The sequence below is a fragment of the Onychostruthus taczanowskii genome, unplaced genomic scaffold (genome assembly GCF_017590055.1).
Source record: "Onychostruthus taczanowskii isolate IOZ18803 unplaced genomic scaffold, ASM1759005v1 scaffold12, whole genome shotgun sequence".
NCBI lineage: Eukaryota > Metazoa > Chordata > Aves > Passeriformes > Passeridae > Onychostruthus > Onychostruthus taczanowskii.
Genome location: NW_024498351.1, coordinates 1,622,992 through 1,640,431, shown reverse-complemented (window position 1 = coordinate 1,640,431; position 17,440 = coordinate 1,622,992). Strand labels below are relative to the sequence as shown.

At 42.7% G+C, this 17,440-nt stretch overlaps 1 protein-coding gene across 2 annotated transcripts in view; it reads left to right on the top strand.

Moving 5' to 3' along the window:
* ELOVL6 (ELOVL fatty acid elongase 6) overlaps positions 1–17,440 on the top strand; it is a 79,890-nt gene that overhangs the window by 37,584 nt on the left and 24,866 nt on the right. For both annotated transcript variants that reach the window (XM_041395777.1, XM_041395778.1), the window contains one exon: positions 13,028–13,159. In XM_041395777.1, coding sequence (XP_041251711.1) covers positions 13,028–13,159 — 132 coding nt within the window. The remainder of the gene's footprint in view (positions 1–13,027; positions 13,160–17,440) is intronic.

Genomic DNA, 17,440 nt, shown 5'->3' with positions numbered 1-17,440 from the left:
GTCCTATGAGATTGCTAAATGTCTAAGGTGGGGAGTTGCTGATTGTTTTTGCTGATAGAGTAGACAGGTAGAGCGACTAAAACGTAAACTGTAAGCTGAAATAAAAAAATTTGCAATGAATCACAAACTAACTGTGTTGCTTGGCCCAACCTGTTCTACCAATGGGGCTGAAACTGCTAAACCAAAACTTTGAGCAGGAATGTTGTTCCTTCTTGGCAAAAGACAGAGGACTTGATTATTTTTCTTCAGAGGTTTCTCTCTGTCATTTGTCCCTCTGTACTTGCTGTCCGCTTGGTGATTCAGACCAGTGGGAAGGACCAGAATGAAGGGCTGCTCTGGACATGTCCGCATGAGCTGGTGCACCCCTGCACTGTGCTGACCGTGGGGACACAGCAGCCTGGAGCCCCAAAGAAGCAAAGCAGAGCTTGTGCCTGAGACCATTGCTGCTGGCTGGCCGTGCAGGTACAGGCTGACTGCAGCACAGCAGAGCCATGGCCAGGATGCAGGCAAACACAGGGACACATGTCTGTGTTGGTGGTCACTTGGTGCCGGTGCAGGTCAGGGTCTCTCACATGTTTTTGTTTTTAGTGGGCTGGAGCCCCAGTGATCTGGAGAAATTGGATAAAGTGAAAAACCCCTTGCAATGGGGCAGAAGAGGAATCACTGGCATAGCTCCCTAAAATGTGAGTAAACTCTTTCCCCTTGGTGCTTTCAATTCCAAGACTATGTGCCTTTTGGAAAACAGGCTGGAGTGAAGTGTCAGTCCAGGTGCACAGTAATTGTGTAAGTCTCTAATATGCATTTATAGCATGCTTACACTCATAAATCTCAAAACAAGCTACAGCAACAGAAGAAGTAAAACCAAAAGCAGTAAACATTAGCAAACTGCCATTTGCTCTAGAGTATCATGGAAGTGGAAAGGCTTGTTGAATACACAGCTGTGCAACTTTTTCTCCAGGCAGTTAGGTTAGCTGGGTGGCAAACGTGCAGTTGTGTTGATCATTACCAACCTCAAAGAGATAGCATTTACCTTCCCAAGGAGAGGCTCATAAAAGCAGACTATGCTAATGTGTACTTAATGCCCAGAAACTGGTGTGCCCCACCTCTGAGAGTGTGGTAGGTGCTTGGATCCTGCAGGTTTAGCAAGAAAGCATCAGATATTTCCCAGTTGCATGTGTGGATTTTGTGATGGGGCCACCAGGAGCAGGGGCAGTGAGGGTGACCAGTGCCTGGGTGTTGCTCCTGTTCAGCTGGTGGGCTCTGGTGGAAGAGTTGCAAAGCACTGGAGCACCTCAGGGCATCTTCTGAGGAAACAGTGTCTTTGGGAAGATCACTTTCATCCCCTTCTCTTGCCTACCAAATCCTGCACGCAGGGGCCAAGGGATTCTTGTATTCTGTTTGCAAAACAAATAGAGCATCCTTGAATGAGATACTGATGCAAAGGGGTTCATGTGTCATCTGATCATAGCATGAGGGAAACAGTGGGCAGATACAGGAGGCTGATTTACTGCTGACTTTACAGCAGCCCCACGAAAGAAAAGTGGTAAGCATAGCTGATGAGAGTGGAGAGTATTCTACTATGGTAGCTGTGTGATACAGAAATTAATGTAGGACTAGCCTGGCTTTTGACTGGAACTGATTTTTTTTTAACCTCTTTATAGGCCACCCATAAATTAGTAAACCTGCCATGGAGAGAAATTTGAGCAAAATCCACAAGTCACAGTGGTGTACAATCCAATGAAGAAAAGAACAGCAAATGGAATATATTAGGAGATGTAAAACAAATATTGGTTATGTGACTTTTGAGAACAAACCAAGGTCAGGTAACTTAAATAAGTTCTTTACTTCCACGGGAGGCTGCTTCCTGTTTAAAAAGAATCTGAAGCAGGATCACTGACATGCTAACAGCTTTCCTATTCATTTGCAATGATCTGGTTCTGCTTTTTGTCCTTTAGTGACCACAGCCATTGAATTCTGACTGTTGATGTATGTGAATTGTTTAAAAATTTATTCATATTTATGCTCTTGCTTACTCCATTTGTCTGTCTGTCCAGAAGAGCTGGATGTCAATTACTGCTCTCTCCTCATAATCCTCCTTTTCATTTTCTTGGGTCAGCCACTTCCACCCTAGTCCAGATTCATCACCTTGTTTGTGGTCTCTTTCCTTTTGGCATCTCCTGCTTTTAACAGGTTCCCTCTGAGCAAGATTTAGCAGAGACTAGGACAGGCAACTCTCTTTGTATATGTAACACTTTCATGTTATACTTGCTAATCCTTCAGTAACCTGGTCTTCTTATGCTGCGATGGAAAGTGAAATACGGCTAAGCAGTTTAGTATCCCATCTAATTAGGTGAGGGGGTGGCTAAGGGCAGAATGCAGTCAGTCAAACCATCGTGGCTGGAAGCAAAAAGAGACTCAGACTCTTTAGTTTGGGAGACCCAGTGGGTCCTGCCACCTGTTGAGAGAGACAGAAGGGCGTGTGCCAAGCATGACACTGTAGGCAGAGGTGGAAAGGCAGAACAAGCTGTCACAACCATATTGCTGACAGGATGGAGATAAGCTACATTAATGCCATGTACTTTGTACTGCTTTGTGCCTCTCCTGCTGGTTTATGCCAATTGTTTTGGACTTGTTCAAGAGTGCAAGTGGGATGTCTGCAGGAATGGCCAAAAACCAGCCAGGCAGTGATATTTAGTTGAGGAACAGGTGTTGGTGATTGTGTAGCTCTTGCTACATTCCTTTGTCCCATTTTTTCCTCTACAGGTTTCAGAATGTCATCCTGCTTCTTAAATTTTGTCCACCTCAGATCCTGAAAATTCTGACAGTAATTAGAAAATTACTTCCACTAGTTTATTGTTTGCAGTATTTCTCATGGTGTTTAATATACTCCTCAAAGACTTATTAGTTGGATTCAGGCCAGTTTGCCTCTACCTTTGCATTTGAAAGGGTCTGCTTTAAAGATATTGCCTTGACTGATTTCAAGTAAAACAATTCTGGATTTAATGGAGAAGCTATAGGTCACGGTCAGTCTCATGGGAATTGTGACAGGTTGAAAGTACCCGGAAATTTATTAGCAGATTATTCTGAGTATTGAAGCCTCCACTGGGAATGGAAAGCAAGAAACTCTTAAGTAAGTAGTAGTGAGGTTTAGCTCATAAAAATGACATTTGGTAGTGACAACATAATCAGATAATGCTACCTTTCCTGCCAGTGGACTCATTGGACAAGTGGCAAAGCATTGTGCTGGAAGGAGGTAGCAGCATGTAAACCTGCCTCCTAGCTACTCCAGACTGCTTTCTATTGCAAGTTTTGAGCTCTGATGAAACACCTTTCTGTTTGTTCTGACCTGATTCCCAGTTGATTAAGAAGCAGAATGGCTGTTGGGCAGAGCTCTTTTAGAGAGGTAATTGAAAAGATTATGAAAAGATTGCCCCATTTTTTTTCCTGGATTTTTCCTGATTTCTGATTGGTCAAGAGTTAGGTCTGGCTTCACTGCAGCATGTCCATTAGCATCCTTTGTCACTTGTTCTCTCACCCATAGACAAAGATCACATGTCCTTGAAGATTCTATTAGATATACATCAAGCAGTCCTTGACATCATGCATCAAAAAGTACTGTGGGACCAGTCAGAGCAGGCAGTTGTTTTCAAGATGACCTGATTTTTCTTCAGTAGGGGATGCTGGAAGACATTCTTTCATTTGCTTCTCCACCAAAATGTCCTTTTTTATGAGTTCCATTTGCTGCTTTCTCTTCCACAGGTTGGCTGGACATTCAGAAAGTTTGAAAGCAAGACATTTTATTCCACATTTCCATTACAGCAATATCACTGGTACCAGTATCCTCTTTTAATCAAAGCTAGGCTACCAAATGGTATTACTGGTTTGCTCTCATCCATGTGTATGGTTTTAGGTCTTTGGGTGGTGAAGAAAAGGGGAGTAAGTGCATATCTGACATGGTTTAAGAACGGTATGTTCCAGTTTAGAATTCCCACTAAAACCCATGCTCCTCTCACTCACTCCCCTCCTGGCCACTCCCCTGCTGCAGAGGAGAATTGGAGGCACCACAGGTTGAGATAAGAACAATTTACTGGAAAGAGCAATGAGAAGAGAAAACAAACAATAGCAGCAGCAATGACAGAGGGCACAGGAAGGGAAGGATTCACACACAAAACCCCCAGCAGCCAACAGGCTGGACAGCTCCCCCTGCCATGCTCACTTGACCAAAAGGAATCCCTTCTTCCCAGAAGAGACTCCCTTACCTCCAACCTCGGCAGTGACATGTGGTGGTACAGAATAACTTCTGGGTCCGAGCCATGCCCCCTCCTGGCTACTGAAAAATTAACCCTGTTCTGGCTAGACCCAGGACAGTATTCTAAATTATTATGCTTTTCAGGCATCCCCTTAGTTTGGTTTCCTCCAGGACAATTTAATGTTTTCTAGCACTGAAAAAGTTATATGGTGATGCTTTTTATAAGGTGATCAACAAGCCCTAGCTGTAAGGTCTTAATTGTGTATTACTTTTTGCTGTCCTGATTCTACGATTGCTCTCTGCTCTGTGGGAAAATCATGCATGACTCCTTTGGCTGAGAACGCTCTCAGGGAAATCAGAACAGCTTTATTTGTTTGTGTTTTGCAATCCACTGACAGTTGTAGCAACATCCTTTTCTGAGGCTGTATTGCAGAAGGCTGGAAGGGAGCAATGTCTGCCGGGATGTCTTTTAGGGCGGATAGATAGAAAAATAACACACCACTCGCAGCCCCTCCATTTTCCATGTTGCATCTTGAATGATTGCTTTTATTTATTTAAATATTTTTTGAGATCCAACAGACACTTTCCCATAATAGTTACAAATTGTTTTTGCAATGGTGGAGTCACCTGAACTTGCCATTGTTGTGCTGAGGCTTTCTGCAGGTGCACAGGCAAAGCCAGCTTCAGTTAAGTATTCTTATTGATCTGTTAGTGGAGTTCTGTTTTGTTCTGTTTAACAAACTAATATCTATTTTCTAAGCAGTTTAAAAAAGCAGCACCTGTCTATGTAAATAACATTTTGAATTTCTTCAGAGATCTTCCGGATTTGAAGGCATTACATTGGCGTACTCCTTTAAGTGTAAAAGTATGAAATGTCATAACCATTGATTAATTTGATCAGATAAAGCAGATCAAAGGAGTAAGGCAGTTTGGAAATCTGGTTATTTTCATGCTATGTCTGTATGACATACCTCTATTAGCATCTTCATTAACTGCTTTCAGGTGAGAGATAGGAACAAACAGAATGATTTCAGCTGGGGAGGATGTAGGTTAGTAGTCCCCAAGTTCACTTGCAGTTGTGTTTACTAGCTCCAGGTTTTTATGGTGGAGGCCAGAGGTTTACATTTACATTGATGAAATTAAAAGTGAAAGTACTGTAGCTTTTCATCAGAACTGCAGTGCCTGTGACCTACATTAGCTTCTCTGCTTTCTGCCATCTCTCCACCAACTGCCTGAAAGTCTCAGCAAAGCCTGGAAAAACCAAGTGGAATTGGGACACCCTGACTTGTCACCTGTTATAACCCCAAATCTTTGTCTTAAGAACTATGTATGTTGTCAGAGTGATACCAATAGATTTAGCAGAGGCTCCCAGTCAAGGAGTTCCTCTGACTACACTGAGCTTCTGTAAAGGCTCTTAACAAGGACAGGGATGGTTGTCATTTTTCCAGTAGGGTCCTGTGCGGCTAGATTCAAGTCTTAGCACTGGGCCTGTAAATCTTGCAGGTGGTTGTGCAAAAATGGTTGTTACATAGGATCAATGTCAGTAACAGTGGGGTCAGATGCCATCCCTGGGACGTGGCTCATCCTTGGGATGAGTGGTGGCACTGAGGATGGGGCGGTGCAGGCTTTGACTTAGGTTGAACCATGTCACTTGGGATGCCAACTGGGTAGGAGGGTATGGTGTGGCTCACCCCAGTCACCCAACCCACTGCAACTTCCACTGCTGTCTGTGCCAGGTGAAAACTTCAGGAGTGGCTGTTGTCATGCCAAGCACACTCACCTGCCATCTCCACTGGGTGGGTCCCCATTAACTGGAGGAAGTCTGGGGCAGAGCCAGAGATGAAGCTGATTTTCCTTCAGTAATAATTTTGGCAACTTGGTTTCAAAACCCAAAGTTTTGGAACTTGTTTTGGGGTCTTTTTCTGACGGGCTTTCTATTTGAGAGGTTCTTTTCTCTTGTGACATGGCTTATATTTGGGATTGTAATTTATGAGTTTTTTACAGGTTTATGGTTTGTTCCATCAAGTCTATATGAGGCTTATAAAGAGCAGGGGACTGTACTTCAGAGCTGAGTTTGCCCCTTCTATCTGAAAAAAGCCCCCAAATTGTTCCTGAATTTTAACTTTATTTTGTTACCCTTATGCTTTTCTTATATTTTCCCACTCACAGAGAAAACAACAAAAGTTTGCTGCTTTTTTTTGTCCCTAGCTGCCCACATTTTAAGTGTGTGCCTGATACTCCGTAACACGCATGTTTTACAAACATGAGTGTTACCAATTACTGGCAAGCATTTCAACAAAACAGATGCAACCATCAGGGAGGTGCAGGACATGAGCCACCTTCCTCTATGCCCCCACACTTCCGTGCCCTTGTTTCTCCTCTCTGTAATTTTAGGACTGTTGGCTGCCCTGCCAGCTCAGGAGTGGTTTCCTGCCCCTGGCTCTGACTGAATGCAGTGTGGGCCGAGGCTCAGGTGGGCGCAGCCTCTTGCTGCCCTGGGACAGTGCTCTTGCAAATTGGCTGGTGGTGGACTGGGGCTATCTCCACTGGACCACAGCATGCTATGAGCTGGTGAAGTACCACAAAAAATGGTGGCTCTGCTCTTCAGAGGTTGCTGCCCCTGCAGTTCTCACCTTTGGCACTCTGACCTGGGCAGTGGGGACCGGGGCTTCAGGCTGCCCCTCAGCTCAGCCACTGGCACTCATAGAGCAAGAGTGCATACACAAGTCTTCCTCATCTTCCATCCTTTTCAGCAATGTTGTGCTTGGGACAGTTTCCACAGCAGTCCTCCTGGCAGCCTCCTGGCCCCGTGTTTCTTTCCTTTGTATGGGTTATGGGGTAGAGGCAGTGACACAACTACTGTGTGGCAGTAGTGACAGAAACTGAGTGATGGCAGAGAGAAGTCCGTGGCCCATGTGTGTTCCCAGGGCCCTGACTCCTCTTCCCTTGCTCTCAGGCAGGAGAGAGGTGCCTGGAGAGTTGCTCCAGCCCTGGAGGAAAGCACAGACTTGTGCATCCAAGAGTACCTGTCACGAGGAGGCTGAATGGCCTTGCAGACGCAGGCTTTAGAAATCAAGGGATCAGATGATTGGTATGAGATACGTCTGTGGCTGCTCTCTGATAGCTTTTTACGTCAAAGACCATCATCAGTGAATCACCTCCATGTGTGTGTGACTGCCATCATTGCTGTGCTAAATATAAATGTCAAAGGGTGTTGAGCTGCAGGAATAAATCAGACTCTGTTGGCATGTGTGTATCAGACAGGTCTTCCTCTTGTCTGTGTCCTTCTCTCTCTGTTATGAAGGCTGCTTTCAATGGGAAGCAGCTGCAGGAACTCAAATCTAAGCCAGGAGTACAGGTTATATTTTCATACACAGATCTGGCATATCCACACATTGGATCTCTTCTTGCTGGTTCTGTCAAAGTTGTATCAGTGAAGAGAGAGAGAAAGGTTTGTTTTGACAGTATTTCTGAGGTAGAAACATTCAGAGACTGAGAAGCGTTTTCACACCCTTTTTTATACAGAATGTGTGATTTTTAAATAAGCACCAAAGAGAAAGTAACTACCAGCCCTGCTGCCTGCTCTGTGGACATGGGTATGTTGTGTGATTTGCATGGGTTCAGGTTAAAGCACTTGAGCTAGACTCTCAAGTTAGCAGCTTCAATTATAAACACAAGTTATTGTTGTTATTTTCTCTTGAAAGCTGGCAGAAAAGCAGTAGGAAAATTCCCTTATATTTCATGTATCCAGATTTTTTTTTCCCAGTAAATCTGATTAGGTCTTTTTTTTACATCAATAAAATGGTGATGAAGAAGGCCAAGAGAAAAATGTCAGGAACCTGAAACTGCTTGTTTACTTTGCAGCAACACTGCTCTGGCAACTGCAGTGGGGGTTTTTTTAATCTGTTGTGCTCCCTTTACAACAGATGAAGAAGTGGTAGTGAATTTAAAAATGAGCCTTGAATGTGCAAAGTAAATACATCTTGATTTAAAAAAGCTTCAAAAACCCTGTGGAATGTAGGAAGAGGGGGCTAATACCACTTTACTACTCCCTTACTGAAGGCTGTTATGCAGATAATCCTGTATTACGTGATAAAAGATAGTTAAACAATCTGTGATAAGGTTGTGTTTTGGACATTTTTGTAAGGACTTTCCTTAATTAATAAGGAAATTCCTGTGGAAAAGGTCAATTTTGTAACACACACACACACATATATATATATATATATCTGTTTCAGTTTACTCATTAGCATCAGAGAACTCTACAATAATGACTCAGGCTGCTATTTTCAGGGGGAAAAATGGCAACAGTGCGTCTGGGCTTGAAACCACCTCCTTCAGCAGTACTGCAATATTCAAGGCTATTTCACTTAGCATTGGAGACAGGGGGATGTCTCACGCTGTTGCACATGAGGCTCACCCTCAGGCTTTGGTCCCTAATTTTAGAATACTGTGGATATACGTTTTCAGCATTTTATAAATAAGTGCTTCTGTGGAAGTCAGGATTTCTTAATCCTTAGCCATTTGTTTATAACTGCTTTCGTCTTTGCATTATTTGCTGCCCCTTCCCAGAGCTGTGTTTTCCTGCCTGAGGCTTGGGTGGCTGATCTCTACTTGTCACTCCACGGTGCCTTGAGTGGGCTTTCCTGTGAGGGACACCCTGGCTGGAAATGAGGAGAAGCTTTGTTTCTGTCTTTCTTCATCATTCTCAGTTTCTGCCTCCCTCTTTTCAACTATACTTTGCCTTTTCCTCTTTCCTGTCTCTGTGCATCTGCGCAGGCATACCCATGGATGCAGGAAGCATGCTTCCAGGGCTTCCAGCACAGAAAGGACTTCAAGCCTCCTTACCTTCCATGCTGTCCCAGCTTTATGTCCATCTCATGGCTGCCAACTCCCATCATTTGCTGCCATGCTTACTGTTCATCCTTTTTCTTCTCTTTCTCACATCATGTCTCCCAGCTTCTTCCTCTCCCTTTGCCTCATGACACAGCCATCTCTCTGCTACTGTTCTGGAAGATCTGTCTCACATCTTTAGCCCATAGCCCCTCTTGCCTCCCTCTCTTGTAGTAAGCCCAAATATAGCTTTTAATAGGTTCTCCAGAAACCTATAAAGGGGGAAAGAGCTGGCAGCTTTTGTCAGAGGAACATGGAGTTGTATTCAGTAGAGGTAGTACTTAGTCCCTGAAGTCTGAAAATGTAGGAAGGTGGGAGACAACTGTGAGAAACAGAAATGCCAGAAAAATGTGGAGGATTTGGCAGCCCTGTCTTTATGTCTACTGTGTTACCCTGCAGAACAGAATTGAAGACAAACATATGAATGTGCTAACATTTAAGTTATTGGATGCAAGTCTGTTACTGAATTACTTTGAGGGATTTTATTTTTTTAGTTTCAAGGTTATTTTTTTGGTCATCATTCTGCTCTATTTAGTTTCTCTTCAGGTAATAGTATTGAAAAGGTACATTGCTCCAGAACAACTCCAAACCTCTGTCTTTCAAAATGCCTGTTCAATATTACTCTGCTTTGGCTAAAATCATACCAGACCTAATTGAATTCTGTCAGATTGACATTCCTTTATGTCACTAGCCCAAGACCAGACTGTTGTATGAACCTTTGGGAAAATCCATCATAAAAACACCAGTAGGAAACTGGTTAATACCAGTGTAATGGAGTTTATCAGATTATCTTAAGAGTACATACCTTTGCAACCCCTTTATAACTCTGTCACCTGGCCTGCCCAGTTCTTTTAACCATTGTTAGGCTGAAAAAAATGAGGAAAATTCAAAGTCCTTTGAGTGCAAAAAGTAGCAGGGATCAAAACAGTGGATGATTTCAAGATCAGCCTAATCATTATTCAGTATTGTGCTTACCCCTAATGGGAGATAATACTGCTGTGTCCCTCCTTGTCTGAAACTGCTTACAGCTGCTCTCTGCAGTTCACCTCATGTGTGCAGTCAAATCTTGCCATGATACAAAGCTGCCACTGCTGATACAAAGCTGCATACTCTGGGAGTACCATTTACCATCATTATAAATAATGCTATACTCATTACAAAGCTTTAAAGTGACCTAAAATTTATCTGTTCTAATTACTGTAACATAACTATTGACCTCAATAAATTGATTGAACTCACGAAAGATCGTTTCAGTAATAAGAAGCGAAATGAAATGTTACTTGATATAAATATATAGATTATCTGGTTCAGGAAGAGGTGGAGACAGACAGAACGTAGACCTGAATTGCTAACTCATTCAGACTGCTTTCTTTTGTCTTGAACTGGAACTGAAGTTGAACCATTACTTTGAAGTCTCGGCTGTGTTTGATCTAGAACTGAACTGTTTCCAGCTTGCCTTCCTGCAAAGTGTCTCTAGCTACTGCTCTTGAATTCTGACATCCTCCAGTGCCAGCCTGCATGGCCTGTGCTGTGTTGGCAGCTGCATGGCAGCACTGCCTGGCAGTCTTTTCCCTGCACTGTTTGGAATGTCATCCTGCACTGCTCTCAGTTGCTTTGGAGATCAGTGCAAGACAGACCTCACCCATGCCCACTGTGGCAGTGGGCTGGCTTCACACTGCTGCTGAAAAGGCTGCAGAGGGAAGGAGATGGGAATGCAGTCCAGACTCACACTAACAACCTGCTTCTATCTTTCAGCCCATAAATCTTGTGTAAACAGTTAGGTGGTTCAGTACGAGCAAGCTTGAGGTGGTTCATCATTACCCAGACTGGTTGACAAATATTTACTGATCTCCAGCCAAGTTAAAGTGCAGTCATGCTTTCACATTGGTGATTCTGTCCCTTCCCTGACCAGTGAAGTAAAAATAAATGCTTTTTTTCTGTATTATATGAATAAGGGCCAACACTTTGTCATTTTTAAAACCTGGTCATGATAACCATTGCCCTGGCAATTAGACCATCTCAATGCACAAAGTGAGAGGGTGCTGGCTCTGTGGTCATCCTGGTCTTCCTGGGGCTTTTGCCAGCATGGATGCTAAAGCTCACCCAGTGGATTACAGGCACTGTGTCCTCCCTTCTCCGTGCATCAGGTGTATTTTCATGCAGTTACCTGCATTTTACAACACAGAGCTATAAATATATCAGTAGAAACAGTTTCTCAGTGGGCAGAAAATAGCATGCTGCGGAATGCTTACTGATATGCATCTGTCTCTCTTGGGTTAGATTTTACTTAGCTTTCAAACTTATATAAAATTCAATTCATTTGTCTTGATTGAAGGTTGCATGCTTTCTTTGTATTTCCAGTCAGATGTGCTATAGATTTCTTAGGTCTTCTGAACCTTCCAGGAAGACTCTTGGCCATCGAGGATCTTGTGATCCATTACCAGCTGCCCTGAGGAGACATAGGCACATGCTGTGCTGTGCCACACTGCTTGGCCCTCAGGACCATGCTGTGCTGGACAGATTCCTTGCCACGGGGTAACCTCAGCTGGCCAGTCACAATGGAAGAGCCCAGAGGTGGCATCTACTTGGTACCAGTAGTGGCAGCATGGCACATACTTGTTTTTATCTTGAGGTGAAGCAGCATACTCTCATTTAAACATCCAGTTGAAAATCCTATGAAAAGTCTGAAGACCTCAATATGGGTGAGCCTGTCTCCCAATGGGAAGCCTGGGCAGTGTGCCGTGCCCTAATCATAGGCCTGTCTGCCACTGCTGCCCTTGGGATTCCAGTGTCAGAAAGAGCTAAAGGTCTTGTAGCCTGCTGCTGTCTTTTCACTCATGTTAATGAAGTAGTTACCTTTCTTGAGAGTATTTGTCATTCTTTCTTGGAGTACAATAGGAGCCAGAAACTCCTGGTTCAGAACTATAGTTCACCCTGTATTTGTGAATGTAATGATAAATTATGTAGAGAAAATTCTATTCTTGAATAGATGCCCTTCCAGTTCGGCCACCATTAATGGTGTACATCATTAAGTCTTAGTCAGTATAATGTTGTGCTGTGTGGGAAGGAATCCCAGCCTTAGTCTATTTTTGACCTCTAATGGTTGATTTAAAATGAGTTATAGTAGCAGAGTTCAAATATTTGGTGATTATTGCTGAGCTGGATTACTATCAGGCAGTTTTAAAAACAAATTTGCAATATGAAGAGTATAATTGAAGTTCCTTTAGAGAGCTTTGCTTGACCTTTCAGCAAATGCACTGGATTTCCTGAACCAGCTCTCCCAGGCAGGGCAACGCCACAGGGCAGTGCCAACCAGCTTGGTCCTTCCTGCTGCTTAATGGGGCTGTTGACCTCTCCTTGCTGATTCTCTGCTTCCTGTGAGGCTCATCATGGTGTGTTGCAGTGCTGGTGATCTTTAAGTGTCTTTTTTAGAGGAAACACTGGGAAACTGAATTGCCACATAGGGAGGATCCTTCAGGGAACAAAAATTTGTATGAAAAAGATAAATGAGGCACAGAATGTGATCAGCTGGTTCGAGTACCAGCCATGTTTTGCTTGCAGAAGCGTGTCTGGGCTCTGCCATATCTATTCTGTTCCTCACAGAAGTTCAGTCTTCTGAAACTGGTGAAGAATGGGAACCAAATTTGTCTGTCCTTTTACAGAACTTCCCCAGGGTCAGTTTTGCCTGCACCCAGCGCTGAGTGTGTGCAGGCATGTAGTTTCATACAGAAATGATAAGCTCAGCTGGGATGCAGTAATGTCTCCGAAAGAGTTTCCTTTCAAGGAAGTGCACAAGCCCTTAGCAGTGATGTCCATATGTGGCTCTGCTGTGTATCTAATATTAATTAAACATTTGACAGGTGTTTTTGTTGTTTTGTTTTGCAGGAAGAAATCATTCCTGTTTTCAGCTCTGTACGCTGCCTTTATATTTGGTGGTCGGCACCTAATGAACAAACGAGCAAAATTTGAACTGAGGAAGCCGCTCGTGCTCTGGTCTTTGAGTCTCGCCGTCTTCAGGTAGGCACTTCTTCACAGCATCTGCCTTTGATACCAGGCCCTGAAGAGGTTTGGGGTTCTTCACCTACTGCAGCACTGCTAATGGAACAGCAGGCTCACACAGAAGTGGCACTTCTTTGCTTCTGCTATTCAGGATTGTGTCCTGATTCACTCCTTAACATTGAAATCATCCCCTTTGATTTACCAGATTATAGAGCATTTAAAGAGGGGAGAAATCAATAACAAAGGTGAAAATACAGGAGGACATGAGAAAAAGCACTTATCATTGCAATACATTTACCATGCAAGCTACAAATGGAAATAAACACATTAAGATGTTAGTCTTGTCTCACCTGCTAGTAGTATTATGTTTATGTGGTGTGTATATATGGAATATTTAGTCAGGACTCTGATCTCCATTACAGTGAGGTAAAACAAAAGTCACTGCTTTGATGACGGGTAAATTAGACCACTGTAACTGATATCAGGAGCTGACTTCTGATTATTCCATCACAAATTGCTTGTGACTGTAGCAAAAAGGTGGCTCCACAGGGAAAGGCTGCTTTTTAGTGGCGCACATCTCTTGGCTGTGTGTTGACTCCATATTTAGTATGGGGACTGTAATGTTTGGATTGTTGGTAGTTGTTGAAATCAGAAGTAAAATTGGCCAATCTGAACTCCACTTTATATGCTTAATATGCTAATTTTTAATGAGGCTGAAGGTAAATGAATGAATAAACAAATGCTCATAAAAATAGCCCTTATGAACACATGAATTTTGGTACAAATTACTAGTAACAGCACACAGATGACCTGAGGACTATCCTTCATTTCAGGGACTATTGGAACTTTAAGTTAGAGCTCACTGAACACAAACCATCCACAAACCATTATCAAACACTGCTACTTGTATCTTTCTAATATCAATATAATAATTACTGATTATATTACTCACAGCTACATAAAACACGTTTGCTTACTGAGCAGGTGTAAATGGTGCATTGCTTTTCACAGCATGGAAATAGTTTTTGCTGAGAGACTCTACAGAGTAAAATAAAGCAGGAATGGGGAAGTGTGAATTTTTTTCATGGCTTTTCCTTTTGCTCTCCAAGATTGTATCACCTTGAAACTTTCCAAAACTCTGGCAGAGGAAAACAAAATTGTATTTCTAATTCAAATTGTATTTCTAATAGGTAGGACGTGCTAACAAATGAACTTTAATTTGGCTTGGTTTTAATAGTTCATCAACACACCAAAGAATATCTCAGAGCAGACAAAACTTTTAGTGGTCTGGATGACTTTGAAAGCAAGCTTTACACTGTGGAAATTTGTAATTTTCATTTGATTGCACTTGGTGCTGTATTTCTGGCTGTGTGTCTGACATCATTTTGCTTTAAGGCCCTGTAAGCAATTCTCATTTTTTGTTCCAGAAATGGCTGAATCTCAGCAACTGTTGAATTGGTTCCGAGATGGCATTGTGGTTTTGGATCACTAAAGTTGTTTGTAGCCAGCAGGATCCCAGTTCTTAGGACTTTCTTAATGAATGTGGACAGTAGGAACTAGCTGGCTTACACAAAGCATTTGTAGTTTCATTCTCAATCTGAGGTGGGGAAGCATGATTTTGGAACTCTTCTTTGCATAGGATGTCTAGGGAGAATTTAAAAATCAAATTATTTTGAGATGTGGCTGACATTCACAGTGTGGGGTTTTAAAGCAATTTCACTGGCTAATTTCCTCCCAAAATCTGGGGTAATCAATGCACAGATTGATGAATAATATGAATTTACACTATACTGCCTAGATGGACTTTGAAATCAACAGATTCATTACTTGCTGATTGGAGTTTCCCATCATAATCATATGAAGTAGCTAACTCATGGCCAGCATGAGCTGCTGAGTGATGCTGGGTGATATAAAACTGTGGACTTCATGTTTTGAAGCTACAGTCTGCCAGGATGAATCTGCCACAGAGACCACCTCAGGGCAGGCACTCGCGGAGAGTTCTGCATGGGCACATGAGAAGCATTGGCCAGGACACAGTTGGGAGAGGGATTCACAGCTCCACAGTCTGCTTCCTCCATCAACTAAAATAGCACCATTCAGGGACAAGGGTTCCCAAAGCACTGCAGAACTCACCCTTTCCTCTGTATGTTAGGAAAAGAGACAGCAGAGCAGAAGAGATGTGTGAGATGTATGGCCTGCACAGAAGCACTGTGCATTTACCCTGCTGGATTTGCCATGGGCATCAGTTGATTATGAAAATTATGACTATGTTTTGCTCTTCTGAGGTGCTGAGTAGTGTGCAGACGAGTGAAATAGGGAAAGGGGAAAACCAACCCCAAATGTTTGCAGTAAGACAGTGTGAAACCTTTGTAGCTTCTATAGCAATATGCAATCCCATACAAAACCCCCTGACCTCTTGCCTGGAAAACAGGACAGGTGACAAATTCATGAAGATATGAGACAAAGACTTAGAGAAGTGTTCTCTGGTACATCCATTACCTGGTGCTTCAGCACCAGTGTCCTTTCTGGGGCCATCTGTCACAACCTTACTGACTGTCTCAGCAAGCAGCACTTGAAATGCTGTAAACTTGTCAAGTAACTTGGATTTGGTTTTTTTCTGATTCCTGTAGTAACTAGGTGTTGTATTTATACATGCATGGCCTGAAAGGTGTTCCAGCTTCCTCCCAAGGTCTATTCATGTACTTTTAGAGTACTGGATACTTACTGCAGATCCAGAAAAATGCTCCTTAGCTTTCAAAATATTTCCTTTTTGGTTTTTTCTGGGATGCTAAAATGCTCTTGACTTTTACAATACCTTGCAGAAATTCTAAGTAATGTATTTGTCTGCCATGAGTGCTTGTACTGAGGAAGAAAAACCTGCCTGGAGAGCCCTCAGTATTCTGCCTCAAGGTCAGTGTGAGGTTTTTTTCTGGACTCCCTGTTTATTTCCCTTTTAGCACTCCTACCATTTTACCTGCTTCAGATATCCTCAGAAATAGTAACACTTAGCAGAGGCTGAAAAGATGTGTTTTGGGCTTTAAAAGAAAAGGAAATTGCCTGCCAGGCAATCACATGGTCTTTCTTCAGAAGGTATCCTGTATGCCCTCACGCTTGCCAAGATCATTTAAATGTGGTAGCTGCTACAGTAGGAAACTCGCCACGCTTATAAATAAACAAAACAATTACACCACCCTGCTGAGCTTGCTGAGCATTCAGGAGCCTGGTCAAGAGCGAGTTTTGTGTCAACATTGGCAGCCAGCAGGATTTCTGAGAGAAAAAGCAGCTCTATTTCCCTTTGAAAGCATTGACTAGTTTTGAACATTTTGTCACTGAAAACTTCAGTAAAGCAATGACAGTAAATCTTGCTTTTTGTTTGGAAACCACTGTGAAAACGTCACCTCCTAAAATCTTTTGAGAAATAATTTTGAGATACTGGGGTTGCTGGGCTGGTTTGGTCTTTTGGTCCCTAGAAAGTTTGTTGACTTGTTTCAGTCATTGAAGATTTGTTCTGTTTTGTTTTGATTTGTTTTCTACACTTTAATTAAGTGTGTTTACCCAGCTTGGGTATGTACTGAGGTCATTGGGGAGCAGAACCATGTTGCTCTGTGGTAACAGGAACATGCTGTTAGGCAGCTACACAAAAGGTCTTTTTTCAGTCCTATAAGACCCCAAGGAAACCATTGCTGTTTCACCTACACAGTTAAAGTGACAGTCAGTCCTGTATTTTTGAATTTCTTGGGGGCAAAACACATCAAACCTGAATTGCCAGTTTTATATTCATGACACTTTGAACATAAAGTTGGGGCCATTCATTGAATGTTTTACTTGGAGTAAAAAAAAAAAAAAAGCTGGGGCCAGGACTCACAGAAGGATACAAAGTCATTAATTCATGTTTTCATTACATCTCGGATGGATTTTTGTAATTCCTTTCATAGGCCACAGAGTCTGTGTATGGGTAGCTTTTCTTTCAAGGAGCTTAAACGTGTTTGATCTCCTTGTCTTCACAGAGGACAGCAGCATGGCACCAGTTTCCTATGCATCCTTAAGGGGCTGACAACAGAAGTTTCAGGGTCAAGGCTCTAACTAATAATAGTAAAAGGTTGTCCTCCCTAGGGAGTGCTGTCACATCAATGCAGGAGGCAAAGAAACTAAAACATCTAACGTGATGCAATCATTTGTAGGCAGAGGCTAAGCTTGACTAGGGCTGGTGGGTGCAGTGAGAGGAAGAATATCTCTTCATCTAGCCAAGCTACACCACTATAATGCTCTTATCATCTCCTGAGATCACTTAGATTCTAA